This window comes from Seriola aureovittata, chromosome 8, assembly GCF_021018895.1.
Source record: "Seriola aureovittata isolate HTS-2021-v1 ecotype China chromosome 8, ASM2101889v1, whole genome shotgun sequence".
Classification (NCBI taxonomy): Eukaryota; Metazoa; Chordata; class Actinopteri; order Carangiformes; family Carangidae; genus Seriola; species Seriola aureovittata.
The window spans coordinates 17,768,066-17,782,336 of NC_079371.1; the positions used below are offsets into that span (position 1 = coordinate 17,768,066).

Genomic DNA, 14,271 nt, shown 5'->3' on the forward strand with positions numbered 1-14,271 from the left:
TTATAAATTCAGTTGTTAACACTTTATAAATAATAAATAAACAATTATAAACAAGTTATAACATGGTTTTCATACATTGATACTATTTGGCAAGATCAAGTTTCATGCTTACTACTCATTAATCTTACTAATGACTTACTACCATTCATAAATGCTAAAAGGGAGCCCTATTGTAAAGTGTGCCACTATAAGACTCCCTTTTACCAGTTATAAATACTAGTAACTCATTAATAAATGATGATTGGTTTTACACTTTACAATAAGTCTCCTTTTACGAGTTATGAATAGTAATAAGTCATAAATAAGATTAATGAGTAGTGAGCATTATTGATCTTCTTATGATTTGCACGTGCTTTATCTTGTGCTTTATCTTCTGTGACATGCGAAAATCTCGTGTGGAAAATACCTCATATATTGAGTGTCTTCTCTTAGAATATGTCGTCTATGTAGCTTTTTTAAAATTATATATCTTTATATATTTCTGAGGGGAAGTAACAGGATCAATAATGGAAGGTCCAGGACTTAGTTGTTGCTAAATGTATTATACTGTTGTCAGTAAACCAAACTGGATTTGGGGGGTTAATGGGAGTTCATGCTTTGCTTTGGTTATGACACAGCAGCTGCTGCTTCCCTTAAACCCAGGCCTAAATGAACCGACTACATTAAAAGTTCTATTATTTTTATACTGTGATAAAACAAATTATTATCTCAGATAGCGAACCATAACGACGGTGCTCTGGTTGCTGTAGTGCGGTGAATCGCTCCCCGATGCCACTGATGGATAAATCCCAGGAATGGTAGTCGATCGCAGACACGGGCAGCGGTTAGATGGAACATGGCTCTCTCCAGAGGTTTGAGGTGCTGTCAAAGGGTTTTCTCCTGGATACCTGTGCTTATTATAACCTCCGTGGTGTTGTGGTCATACTACGCCTACGTCTTTGAGCTATGTCTTTGTAAGTACGACAAACTGTGGTCCTTTGTTGTGATTTTGACCGTTTAAAGTGTAGACATCGCAGATTGCCGCACAGCAGTGTTGACAAAAATAACGATATAGACAGAGCAGGAGCTAGCAAAGCAGGCGGAAGTGGTATAGGGTGTGTGTTTTTATTTAATTAACGAAAAAGGTAGCTTTTAAAAAGTGACTCGTAATTTCATTTCTCATTGACGGTAAGAGGTCAGTACTATCTGTTTAGTCATAGAAATACTGACTGTTGTTATGCCTCTGAGGTACAACCTGTCAACCTGGCTAGTCGTGTTAGCCAGTAAATGCTGTTCCTCTTTTGAATAATCAAACTCTTGTTAGTACAAACAGATAGCTACACTGTTTATTGGTCTTTAGCATCCGGCTTGTGTTTTTATGCTATTCTCATGTGTTTTTTACAGTTACACTCACCAACACATTGGAAAAAGGTGAGTTATCCACTCATGTTTGTGCTACAAGCACGGTGCCCCGCTTAACATTAAATTAACTTTTATGCCATGGTTCTTTTCGTGTGTATTATTTTGACTGGTGTTTTGTGCTTTCAGTGGTCTATCTACTAGTATTTCATGTTTGCTTTGTGATGTTCTCCTGGACCTACTGGAAGTCCATCTTTACCCCTGCTGCATCACCATGCAAAAAGGTATCTTGAACCCAAAGCTTGAACGTAAATTTATTCACTTGTTGTATTATGAGTAAAGTTTTTAATATAAGTGTGTTGCCGATCATGCTGCGTGTTTATTGCTCTAGTTTCAGCTGTCATACTCAGACAAGCAAAGATACGAGATGGAGGAGAGGCCAGATGCCCAGAAACAAATCCTGGTTGAGATTGCAAAGAAACTGCCCATCTTCACTCGAGCTCAATCTGGAGGTAGACTGCTGTGAAGTCATTTATATTTTCCTACATATGGTAGCTGTTATTCACTTACTTGCCATATCTCCAAACCACTGGGGTAACAAGGCAGGTACATTAGCCACAGTCCGTCATTTCGCACATAATCTGTGCGTTGAAAGCAAGTAGGAAAGGGCAATTAGCTTTGTGTGTGCTCATGAGCATCCCCGCCCACAGTAATCAGCCAATGTATCTCTTTCATTAGTGCTGATTGCTAGGACTAAGTTCAAGGCTGCAGGAAGTAAGTGAAGGGTAAGCTCAGCTCAAATGTCGTTCATTCAACTGGCCATCCTCTTGTCTCCAGCTATCAGGTTCTGTGACCGCTGCCAGGTACTGAAGCCTGACCGCTGTCACCACTGCTCAGTTTGTGAAACGTAAGTCACCCTTTCCTCCCCAGTCCATTCATCTAGAGAGATTGCCCTAGGCAAGGAGATATTTGTTGGCCAGGGGCTGTTGTGATAATTAGAAGGTGTTGCTTTGTTGGCACACTGTCTCTTAATATCCTAATGATCAATCAGAACAACAGTTTATCAAAAGGAATCAGCAGACCCCTGTAAGAATACAGGTAAGGATGGATGTATTAAAAACAGGAAGTCAAGAGTTTTATCGTGTGCAAAATGGTATTAAAGTATTTACTGCTTCGATATTTGCTGTGTTGTCAAAATGATATGTAGAAAAAAATTGCCTTTTTATGTTTTTATTTTAAAGATGTGTGTTGAAGATGGACCATCACTGTCCCTGGTAAGTTGACTTGCCTGTATTTCCTTGTGAGAATAATTTCATTAATTAAATTTGTTCTGACACCAGAACTTCTTTTTCTTTAAGGGTGAACAACTGTGTGGGCTTTTCCAACTACAAGTTTTTTCTGCTTTTCCTCTCCTACTCCATGCTGTACTGTGTATTTATTGCGGCAACAGTCTTTCAGTATTTCCTCAAATTCTGGGTGGTGAGTGTCATTTGTCTAAATTATTACTCATGCTTACGTGAGATAATGCAGTCATATGACAAGTTTGAGTTGTAGATATTCAGCACAAAGGCACTTGCACAAGAACAGAGAACTAAATCCTTTGTCATAAATTATGCCTTTTTAAAGCCCATCATTTTTCTCAAGTTTCTTGTTCTCCTGTTTCTCTCTCCCAGGGGGACTTGCCAAATAGGCCCGCAAAGTTCCATGTCCTCTTCCTTATGTTTGTGGCGCTCATGTTCTTTGTCAGTCTCATGTTCCTCTTTGGCTATCACTGTTGGTTGGTGGCCAAGAACAGATCCACTTTAGGTGAGGGTTTACATATTTATTGGAAAACTCCTCAGATTCTGCTCATTAAACTGCTTTCTCATTGCCTAAATGACAGGTGAATCATTTGCTGGAGCTCTTTTTTTGTTATGAATGTAAGTCCTTTGTAAAAGTAGATGAGGAGAGTTGAAGCATGAAAACATATTCTGACCCACATGTGTTTTTCCTTTTCTAGAGGCCTTTTCAGCTCCAGTTTTTGTCAATGGACCAGACAGAAATGGCTTTAATGTTGGCATACGCAAAAACCTGCAGCAGGTATTTGGAGAAGATCGAAGACTTTGGTTCATCCCTGTCTTCACAAGGTGAGTTTGCTGTCAAGAAACAGCGATCCCAAGATGCATAATTAACTGATTCTCCTCCTGCTGCTCATTTTGCATTTGTTATGCACTCTTGAATTTTAGACTTAGCTCTATAAAGGAAAAACAGAATTAAAATACTGAACCACCAGAGGACATCAATACCGTACAAGAAAGATGAGCATAGTAATTAAAATAATCACAGCTAATGAAGAAACTGTAGAATGAGGGATTGGATCAGTGGATGGGATTAGGTAATGGTTATGGTTCCTTAACTAGCTTCCGTCTTCTTTTGTACAATGTGCCTATCAGCCAAGGGAACGGCCACTACTTCCCCTTGAAGAATCGGAGTTCTGAGTCCCAGAACCCCTTATTAGCTAATGAGGACATGTGGGAGGAGTCAGATGATGGCTCTGAGGAAGGAAGCTTAGGTGAGTCACTTTAATTCTGTCATATTTATATTTCTACACACTTGCTGTAGTTCCTAGAATACAAATGCGTTTCAGTATCTTTAAAGCTTCAGTAAATCAGTAATTTTCTGCATTGTAAATAATCTTTTTTATTCAAGTTAAAAATTAGACAGTATTTGCAATTTCAACCAGGACAGGTGTCACCTGATAAACTGGATCACATCTCTCAGAGTCTGAATGTTTAAGAGTTGAGTTTTTAACCTCAGTAAATGTAGCAGTTTTAGTGTTTCACCATAATATATATTCAATCCATAACAATATGGGAAATTAGTGGCAGCAGAAAGAAAAATTTTGAATGTGAGCTGTTTGTCTTGCCTCTAAGCTTTCCATAGATAAGATGCAAGCCAATGCCTTTCTTGAGTAAGCAAGTTTTGCCAGGAATTTTTTAAAGTGTTGAATCCAGAGCTGAAACAATTACACAATTAACTTATTTCTCAATCATTACAAAATTAGTCAGCATCTATTTAGATAAATTGTCAATTGTTTAAGGCATTAATCAAACAAAAAATGCAAAATAATAAATAATCAATTAACTGAAATAAAGTTTATTAGTTGATAATTGATAAAATCATTACCTGCTACGTTAGTTGAAAGTGAAATTGTCTTTGAAAGAAAGTAGTTCACTTTAACTGTGTCACAGGAGAGTGCTCACAATTAAACCATAACATGATATTTAATAAAGTGAGTTTCAAACAGTTGCATACTAAAAAGGTGCAACTCTTAATGGTTCTTTTGTGCTGCTATATGTCCTACTATGACCTCTATAATCTTAAAAGTATAAAAAGTCCTGTTAATGAGGTTATTATGTTAAATGATATATTACCCAACTGGATAGTATCTTCACTTAATAAAACATGGATGACATTGTTATTATTATCACTGCTAATCTTGCTCTAATTAATAACTGTAATTTTTGTTTTGTTGTAATCCCCTGATGTACTGTATGTGCCATATTTAGAAACAATCAACCAGCCTACTGCTTTTGCCCTTACCTTTTGCTTCAGAAGCTGTGAGCTTTCAGTTTTTTTTCAATCCATTAAAAACTTCTTGAGAGACAAGACCTGCATAGCTGTCTTCCCAAAGCTCATTATGTGGTTAATCATTGTTTTTATTTGGTCATTTTCACCTCTCAAATGACTTTGCACTTTACTTGTGGTGAGGCTGTGAAGTCAAAACAAAACCAGAGATAGAAAGAGACAAATGCAATCCCTGCTTCACTAAAACTGTTCTCTCAAGCCTGACACAACAGTTTTGCCCAAACAAAGGTTTATAGATTCCACTCCCTTCACGTCTAACATAAAAATGAATGCAGATAGTGTCAAATGAAGGCCTACATCTAAAAATTGCCTTAGTTGTTAGCAAAATTATTTCTCAGCTTCAGTAGTATATTAAAATGTAAAGACTTTACCTTATTTCATTTCCACTAGTTTGTTTTCACCAGTTTTAACGACACAAGAAATTGCTACCTGAACCTAGAAATACATCAATACATGCAACTGATATAGATCCATCCTACAACCCCAAATTTTTCATAACTCTCTCGATGTTCCATTCTTAAAGAATTCATTTAAAAATGACAAAACAAACCAGTGTTTTGTGTAGAAAGTCACCTTCGTACACTTTCTAGCACCTTAAGCGGTTGGCAGGACGACACACTTTAAAAAACAACTGAGGGGTGTGATTGTGAACGTTTTGTGCTAAAGTAATCGCACCAAACTGATTTGTACAGTATTTGTTCAATTCCAGTGATCAGGAGGCATTACTCTGTATAATGGTTTGCTGTGTTTGGATTCTAACCATAATATTCTGCTACCACCTGGTGGTCTTGTGCAACACAATGCTAACTACTTTATGAGCTGAATCAGTTAAAACAAAAACTCTGGGAAAAAAAAACAAAACATTCATTTAGATGTTGAAATTTCTTTTCTTTTTTTTCATTCCAGTTGAGGACCAAGATCCGTCTGTTACAATAGAGATGGAGGAATAGTAATTTAACGTAAGGACAATTTACACAGGTACAGAGGATGTAGATTTATATTGCACACACTGTGTACCACGAGGCAAATGCATTCCAAATCATATGGATGCTCAGACAAAAAAAAATCTGAAGGGGGGCCAAACGAGTGGATTAAAGCCGGCATTTGGATTGTCATTGCCACTTTTACCCTGGCATTTTACATCGTGAAAAATAGAGGAACTCACTGGATGACCAGCGACAGCATCGCCTCTTCTCTCATGGATGGACAAACAACAGTATCAGTTTGATTCGGAAAAAAAATTGTCAAATATTACCTCACATACAAAAAGGCAACTGTTATTTACCACAGCTCCTATATTTGCTTCTTGTTGTTCATCTCAAGGCACAGGCCTCTGTGGGATTATGAATTACTGTTAATTGGGAAGCTTCTGTCTGGCACTGTGCTTTTTTTTTTATATGCCTCTCTTTCAGTGTTGGGTTGAGTTTACAGTGTTGCACCTTTGAGCTTGGTCTGTGCAGGGTGGTATCTAATGTGACCTCGTACCCATAATCCCCCAGAGGTCTCTTGTAGTGATTCAGTTGTCTGGCCTCTACTGGTTTAGGTCTTGCAGCATATTTACATAATATTTTATTTTATTTTTTTCAATGAACCTAAGCATATTAGAATACCTGACTTAACCTGCGCCTTATTAATATATTTATACCTGTGTTTTGGGAGTCCACTTCTCCTAAGAATGTATCCAGCATCCTGCTTGTGAGGAGATTGTGCCAATGTTTTAGGCACCTATTTACGAAAGAACCTATCATATGTTTGAACAGAGTATTTTATCATTAACTTTTGAGTTAGAATGCCATTACCGATGTCTGATCAGACTAGTGACAGCAATCAAAACTAGCATACATTTGTAGCTTTGGTTCACGTTACGTTTGATAATTAAAGAGGAGAGTATCTCAGAGTATTATGGCAAACTTAATATAATGTTGATCATTTTTCAGTGGAATCCTAACCTGAATATACTCTATATCATGACTTAAATGCTGGTGGCTACAGTGCTGATTAAAATAAAAATGCACTGCTCAGTTTTGACTTTTAAGTCTGGGATGAGCATACAAAACATACTGTGATAAACATTTTTTAAATTAATTATCACAATCTTGTTTTCTACCATATCATCCATCCCTATTAAGATAACACTGCTGTGTGGATGCAAAGTGATAAGAAAGTGAAAATAGCTTTCATCATAGGCACAAAATCATGTATAGGAGAGGACATAGATTTTTCTATGTCTGTTTTTTTTTTTTTCATTTTCGATCTTTTTACTCATGCAGATAACTATATACATGAATATATATACTGTACATACTATACACGTATATACAGTATATGTATACGAATAATGACTGATCCTCATCCACTGGTTGGTAGAGTTCAGTGGTCTTCTGCAATATGATATTCAGATTTTTTACTACCTGTGTTTATGTATTTTGAAATTGTGAATACCATTGAAACAGATTCTCCTTATCAAGGGTGTTTGGTTTATGGACTTGTGTATTTAGCCAGTGTACTTGATTGAAAACCATTTCCGTCATTGAGTTTATCCATTTATCCATAATTTGTAAAATGTTAGGCCTTTATCAAACTTCTATGCTGTATGATCTTGACACTTTAACTTGCTTCATCAGATCTGTTTTTCTAATGAGTTGGGTAAGCCAAATCAAATGCTGCTCATATCTGAGAACTACATCGAGTCATTTATTGATTGAAGCTGTGTTGTTTTTATCTTAGGTATGATTCGGTGTTTGAAAGCATGTATAAAACATTAGGAAAGATGTGGATGTTGAGTGTTTCATGTCGTCTTGTGTCTATTTATTGTTATAATGTTCAGCTTTTTTCCTGTGTATTGAGTTTACTGATTCATAACTGCTGCAGGCGGTGTCTGTTTATTTTGCTCCATCAAGTGACACTTAAACTATTGAAGCAATGTGCTTTTATCAAATAGTAGGATATTTATAAAATGAGAAGATGACAAATTATACCCATTTTGCAAACAGGAAACAGGAGTTCAGCATTGCTAGAGCATATATGGTCCCTTTTGAACTGTCTTTGAAGTATGTGATTGTGGCGCTTCCCTTTTTCAAACGCCTCTGAACCACCAAAAAAACTGACACTGTTTCATTTGCTGTTCTGTCTGTTAACAAATATAAATTCTTTATTGATTCATCAGTTGTTGTAACATGCAAAATAAAATGCTCCATGTTGAACTCTTTATATGGTTCAGTGTTGTTTTCTTTCCATAGCATGAGTATTCGCAGAAAAAAAAGCATTACTACAATTAAAATTATTCATTTTGTATCATTCTAGGAACTATGGAGATAATATTGCAGTATTTATTTTGGCACAACAAGGAGAACATGAGATACATTTAAATAAACAACAAAATATACTCAAAACAGATTGCCCCATCATGTTCCTCACGTTGTCCTCTGTTTAGTCAGTACCAAAGTACCTCTGTCCAAAATGTGTCGGAGCCACTGGGTGAACCTCTGTGGTCAAGATGGTGATATCTGGGAACTCCTGGATTATAGATTTGGCTCCTAGAAGAAAAGTAAAAGGTGTTACTTATGGGATGGAGTTTTACAGGTATTCTAATGCATTACTACTGTTAGGAGTTGGTGAAAGTGGTAGTTGAAATTGATGCATTTGTGATTTAAGAAACTAGCAGCCAGAATTAAACTTTCTATGGTTAGGTTGTCATGAAATGTGGTACAGAAATGAACTTGTCCCCAGAGGATCCCGTTTACTTTAGTGATCCCTCAACTTTTTGCTGAATGCTGCACTGCATAGCCAAACATTTTCAACTTGCCCCACATTGAAGCTCTTGACAGGCTACTTCAAAAACTTGTGACCACATTCCTGTCAGCCTTAGCTGCACTGTATTAAATGAGCCTTGCTACTTACACTACTTGAGGTTGACAAAACACTGCAAAAACAAGTTCAAACTTCATATTTACTTAAGTGTTAGAGTAAATACTCATAATGGATGGTGTGCTAATTCCTTCAGCATTACATAACATTATCCTCTCAGTATGCTTACACTGCAGTAGCCACTAGGAGGCTTTAGATAAATGGAAGTATTAAAACGCTTTTTTTTGTTTGCCTTGAAGAAAGTCTATGGGGTTATTAAAATCAACAGACTTCATCCTCTTAGGAGAATTAAAGGGCTTAGAAAATGTTATGGTAACATGCCCTTCAGATTTCAATATCATGTTAAAGTGGAAATTTTGGCTCAATGATGGCAGTTAAAGAAAGGTCAAGGGCTTAAAAAAATAACATTTGAAATCCTTCTCTGGGACACCATGAATATCCACATTAAATGTCAAGGAAATCTGGCCTGTAATTGATGGAGAGACAACTCCCAACGTCCACAAATTACCCCATAATTTCCAATATTATATTTAAATCCTTAAAAAATGTTTTTTTTTTTCCATAACTATTTATATTTTTAAAAAAAAAAATTTAAATAATGAAATTTCTTAGTTCATTAATTTAACCATTGCTGTTTGAACTGCTTGGCAAAACTGATGATTCGCAGCGCCGCTCAACAGCATTGTGGTTACAAGCAGCATATTGTATAAAGACAATGATACATCAGGGACAGAAGTGGAGAGGAGACTGGGGACTAAGAGCGTGGTCTGGTGGGTAAATGAAAGTAAATTGGCAATGAGCTGCACTTGCAGTGAGCTGGCTGCAGTGGTATACCGTGAGGCGTGGAGAAGAGGCTGAGGAGGATAATATGTTTGGGCTGCACTCCGTGCTCTATCAGCACCCTCACCGCTTCAATCACTGTGTTCCCTGTACCTGCAGACACAGGAAATTCAAGGTTCAACATTTGATTCACATTCCACCTTTTACAATGTCACTACATTTGCACAAATAAAAACTGTGCTGAAGCAAAACTTTCTCACTCCCCCCTTTACAATAAATCCAGTTAATTAAATATGATAAAATGCAAAACATTTCAAATTAATGGCATTACAATGTGACTATTTGCTTATAGCTGATGCATTATGTTAGCATCAGAAAAAGGTAGTGATCTTTGTGCTGATTGATCTGCCCATGAGTCTGGGAACTTGGCAGGCTTTAATTTCTGACCCTGTTGGCATGCATCAATGTAACCCTATGGTCCATCATTCTGACATAATAAAACATACTTTCAACCTGGCTTGGTTGACATCATACTTTTTTTTCAAAAACAGAGCAGAAAAATACAGCTTTTTGGCATTGGGAAACCAGAGCTATTAAGATACTATTTTTGTTGGCCCTCATTATGCTATTCAGCAGCTTGGTGGCTATCTCCCAGGCAGTGTATAATTTCCACCATGAGAGCTATAATTATCAGAACAGTGTGAATGGGCCTGTATGATGTGGAAATGCAGGCTTGGTGTGAAGGTCAACGCAAGGGAGATTTCTCAGAACAAATAAATACATGGAACTGTTTTTGCATTTGCACAAACATGGGACATCTCGACATTTAAGAGCTTCTGAAGATGGTAAACTGGAGTCATCAGCAGCATAATAAACTCTGATTAGCCCTCTGTTACTTACTAAGGATGGGGTACATGAGCAGCACTTTTCTTCTATACACGTCTGGGGGGAACTTGGCGTAGTAGACCTTCGCCTTCTGTGTCTCTTCGTCGCTCTGGATGAGGATCTTGCCAATCCGGATGGAGCGGCAGCAGTCGCGGAGACCCTGCTCCATGGCCTCACCTGGGGGGAAACATACAGAACACAACTGGGATCAAGATTTTGTCCATTTAAATAAATGTGGTGTTTGGAGCCACTGTTCCAGCGTTACTTTTTTCATCAACACTGATTTCCAATAACCTTGCACCTACATGTGATGTGTGTATGACTATGCCCTTTGCAGTGAGGCACACAGAAGGTCATGTCCAAACAAAAACTTGAAGGGATTCTTTTTCACCAGTTCTGTTGCAGTCCTCTAATGGTTCGTGGTGTACTGATTGTTGTGATAAAAAATATACTTGAAAGAAAAAAATTCAAATTCATAGTTTATGATCTCGACCAAATTCAATGGGTTCCACCAAGTATTTGTGTAATCCTACTGACAAATAAACAAGCAAACACACAGGCACAGGTGAAAACATAACCTCCTTGGCAGAGATGATGAATAACACTTATAAAAGTCACTTAAGTAAATTAAATTTCGTATGCCTCTGAACACAAACTCCACACGTGTTGAAATGTCACCGTTACCTGGACTTACATTAAAAACAATAGGTGCAGATGTTTCAACTTGCATTATAAATTGCCGATGTGTTGCCTTCAGATGTAGTATTTAAGCTGCACTGTGTCGAACAGGCCTACATTTTATATTTCAAGACCTAACATTACTGTCATAAAAGGACGTTACACTTTTGCATATGACTGTGATAACAGTCTAATTAAATTTGAAGGAGAAAGAACGAGAGCGAGTCAGTTCCACTGACTGCAGTGTCTCCACAGAACATGCTCTGCAAAGTACAGAACTGTATCTGTCTCATAACTCATGTAACATTTTTCTGATATATTATTTAGTACTCATATGATCAATCAATTTCACTGAGGGAAAAGAACTGCTGATAAAAAGAGTAATCAAGCGTACACAATAGCCTGTCCAGATGAATAAGTACAGAACAGAATGTACAGCATCAGTGCACAGTTGGCAGAAATATAATGGCACAATCTTTGTGCCATTATAGAAGAAAAGACCCTATTTTGGTAGGTGGTTTAACTTACCACTTCTCATAATGCTAACTCCACAGTTGCCTCTTTCAAACTTGACACCTTCATACTTGTACCCTGAGGGGGAAAAAAATTAAGAAGGAACATTTAACAAATGAAGCTGTTCTGAACACGCCCACTCAGTTATATACTATGATGCAGGTAAAACACTAAAGGATGGTAGCCCTGCATTTATTTATGCATTTATGTTATTGTAATTGGTCGACCCTGTCCTGGTCGGTCCAGGAGGATTGCACACATTAGAGCTCAGATTCAATGTCCAACCTTTAAACTTGACCTTTGTTGTTAGAGAGAGGCGTCCTCACCTGTTGGTGTGGTCACAGTGCATTCTGAGTAGGGGAGCTGATTCAAGCCCTCTTCAACTACAAGCCTGATCTATTGTTGGACAAAAAAGTGATATACATTTTATAAAACTTACACAACACACTTACATTACATAGTAATGAAGTCGTGATCTTACCAGTCTGTCAGCACAAAACACAAAATCTCCCCTGCTGGTTGTCCTGAAAAGATAAATATTAGCTTGATTAGATCAGTTGAGGGTTTTGGACAATACTTAGCACTGCTCCAATAACAGTGATCTCTTTCAGTTTTAAATCTTTACCGCACTGTGTGGAACTGAATGGGGTCATCCTTCTCTGTGTATGGGTAAGGTAACATGAAGTAGTAAGGACACAGAACTTTTTAAGAATAAAAAACACTAACCTTCTTTTGATGTTTGTGCAAGGTTTTTTATTTTTTTATTTTAGTGCTGTAGAGCGTTCATAAAATTGTGTAGTTGAAATTATTATTGATTATGACGGGGACTAAGAAAAAGACTTTAACCCCTTAAGATGCTGTTTCCTTTAATTGTCCCTTTAAGTCTCATTTTATTGCACAGTCTTGACTGTATCAAATATACTGTTCATCTCTTATCAGCTTGTTCCATGTCTTCATTGAACCTATATAAAGCCCACACAGAGTGAAATATTAAAACCAAAGACTCTATGTTTTTTTTAATGAATGCATTATTGTTTAACATGGAGATATTTTACATGTCTTGCTCAAAATTCCCTGAAATTCACCATGACATATTTGAGTTGCTGTAAACTTTGCAACGTCTGCTGGAAATTGAAATTAAGGTCTGTAGGTTCGAAAAATGTTTGGCTGCATAGCATGAGTAGTAATGACTAATAAGGTGAGCATTGGCATTGATACAGATCAGATATCAGACTGGTGCATCACTACTTCACACACCAATCAAAATTAGAGCCTACTATTACCTACTACACAGTATTTTTGATAGTTATATGAGATTAGAATTAATAATATTTTAGTCAGGATATGTCTTTAATGTTGCCTTTTCATAGAGTTAAATGCTGCCTAAAAATCAAGTGATATGATTTCTTTGGCTTCTTAGACTGTTCTAATCGAGTGAAATAAAGAGTTATTGAACTTCTGCTTGGCCATCATATTAATATCACTGAGGATATTTGTTTTTTGTATTGACCATACATTCACAGATTACATTTACTATTTCATGTGAGTACTAGAGCTGAACAATATGCAAAAAAAAAAAAAAATCACATTGCAATTATTTTGGCAGACATTGCGATTGTGATGAGTCACGACAATATAAAAATGACGATGATATGATTTTTGATGGGTCTTGTACAAACTAGCATGTTCCCTTACGGTTGGCACCGCTGTAGCACCACAATGCTTCATTGATTATATGTTGTGACACATTTTACCTTCATGAAAACCACTGCAGCTCCTGCGCTTTGGATAATGCACTCGGCCATAAAGTGATTTCGATAATATTTCGATTAATTGTTCAGCCCTAGTGAGCACATAACGTTTTGTCTTGAAATTGAACTGGAGGAAATGAGTTTTGAATACTGTAATAATACAAGTTTGCAACACGACCACCAGATTTGCTCCTGCGTATCATTGTGGTCCGTATGTCAAGGTGGAAGAGTGGGGACTCACTTGTCTCTGATTATAGTCTGTAATTCACGGATCTGGTCGTTCAGAGGAAGCAGTTTGAGCTGAGGGCCCAGGTTATCCTGGCTGACTGGCTGCGCGGTTGGATCACTTGGTTCAGGGCTGGTCAGCACTACAGGGACACTGCTGCTGTTGCTGTTGCTGTTGTTATTGTTGTTTGCAAACCGTACTTGCTTCATCGGGTGCTCCTGTCCACTGACACCGTTCACATGCTGATCATGGCACAGCATCCTGACTACGAGATCAACGGGGTTTCTCTTAAAACTGTGCTAAGGCCAGACACCGTTTCTTGACCGATCGACCCACTTACTAGTGATTCCACCGCTGCCTGACAAAGACGAGCAGCCTGACAACGTGTTTCTTTAGCTTCGACCCTTGTTTTGAAATGAGATTATCCGGCTCAAGCAGCTACAGGATGGGGACCGCCCATTAGGACCACATTCACAAACCTTTAGATACTCAACCACGTCGTGTTAAAATCAAACTAACGGCTGCTATTTCCTCTGGTGTTACGCAAAGCTGCTGCCCCGTGCTCGCCTGCTAGCTTTGACACTGACAGCGTTGGCGAAGGCCGGA

At 37.6% G+C, this 14,271-nt stretch overlaps 2 protein-coding genes across 2 annotated transcripts; one reads left to right on the plus strand and one right to left on the minus strand.

The window, feature by feature from the left end:
* The first annotated feature begins 749 nt into the window (after window positions 1-749).
* Window positions 750-8,173, plus strand: zdhhc15b (zinc finger DHHC-type palmitoyltransferase 15b). The gene is made up of 11 exons (XM_056382290.1): window positions 750-953; window positions 1,384-1,410; window positions 1,528-1,622; window positions 1,730-1,850; window positions 2,176-2,245; window positions 2,580-2,612; window positions 2,697-2,817; window positions 3,012-3,144; window positions 3,338-3,464; window positions 3,771-3,889; window positions 5,872-8,173. Exons 1-11 carry the CDS (start codon window positions 836-838, stop codon window positions 5,913-5,915), a joined length of 1,008 nt encoding a protein of 335 aa, XP_056238265.1. The 5' UTR covers window positions 750-835; the 3' UTR covers window positions 5,916-8,173.
* A 107-nt stretch (window positions 8,174-8,280) lies between these two features.
* On the minus strand, window positions 8,281-14,232 carry uprt (uracil phosphoribosyltransferase (FUR1) homolog (S. cerevisiae)). Its single transcript, XM_056382291.1, has 7 exons — window positions 13,681-14,232; window positions 12,170-12,212; window positions 12,015-12,084; window positions 11,704-11,766; window positions 10,513-10,674; window positions 9,667-9,765; window positions 8,281-8,501 (listed from the first exon to the last, which is right to left on the minus strand). Exons 1-7 carry the CDS (start codon window positions 13,923-13,925, stop codon window positions 8,395-8,397), a joined length of 789 nt encoding a protein of 262 aa, XP_056238266.1. The 5' UTR covers window positions 13,926-14,232; the 3' UTR covers window positions 8,281-8,394.
* Window positions 14,233-14,271: the final 39 nt, after the last annotated feature.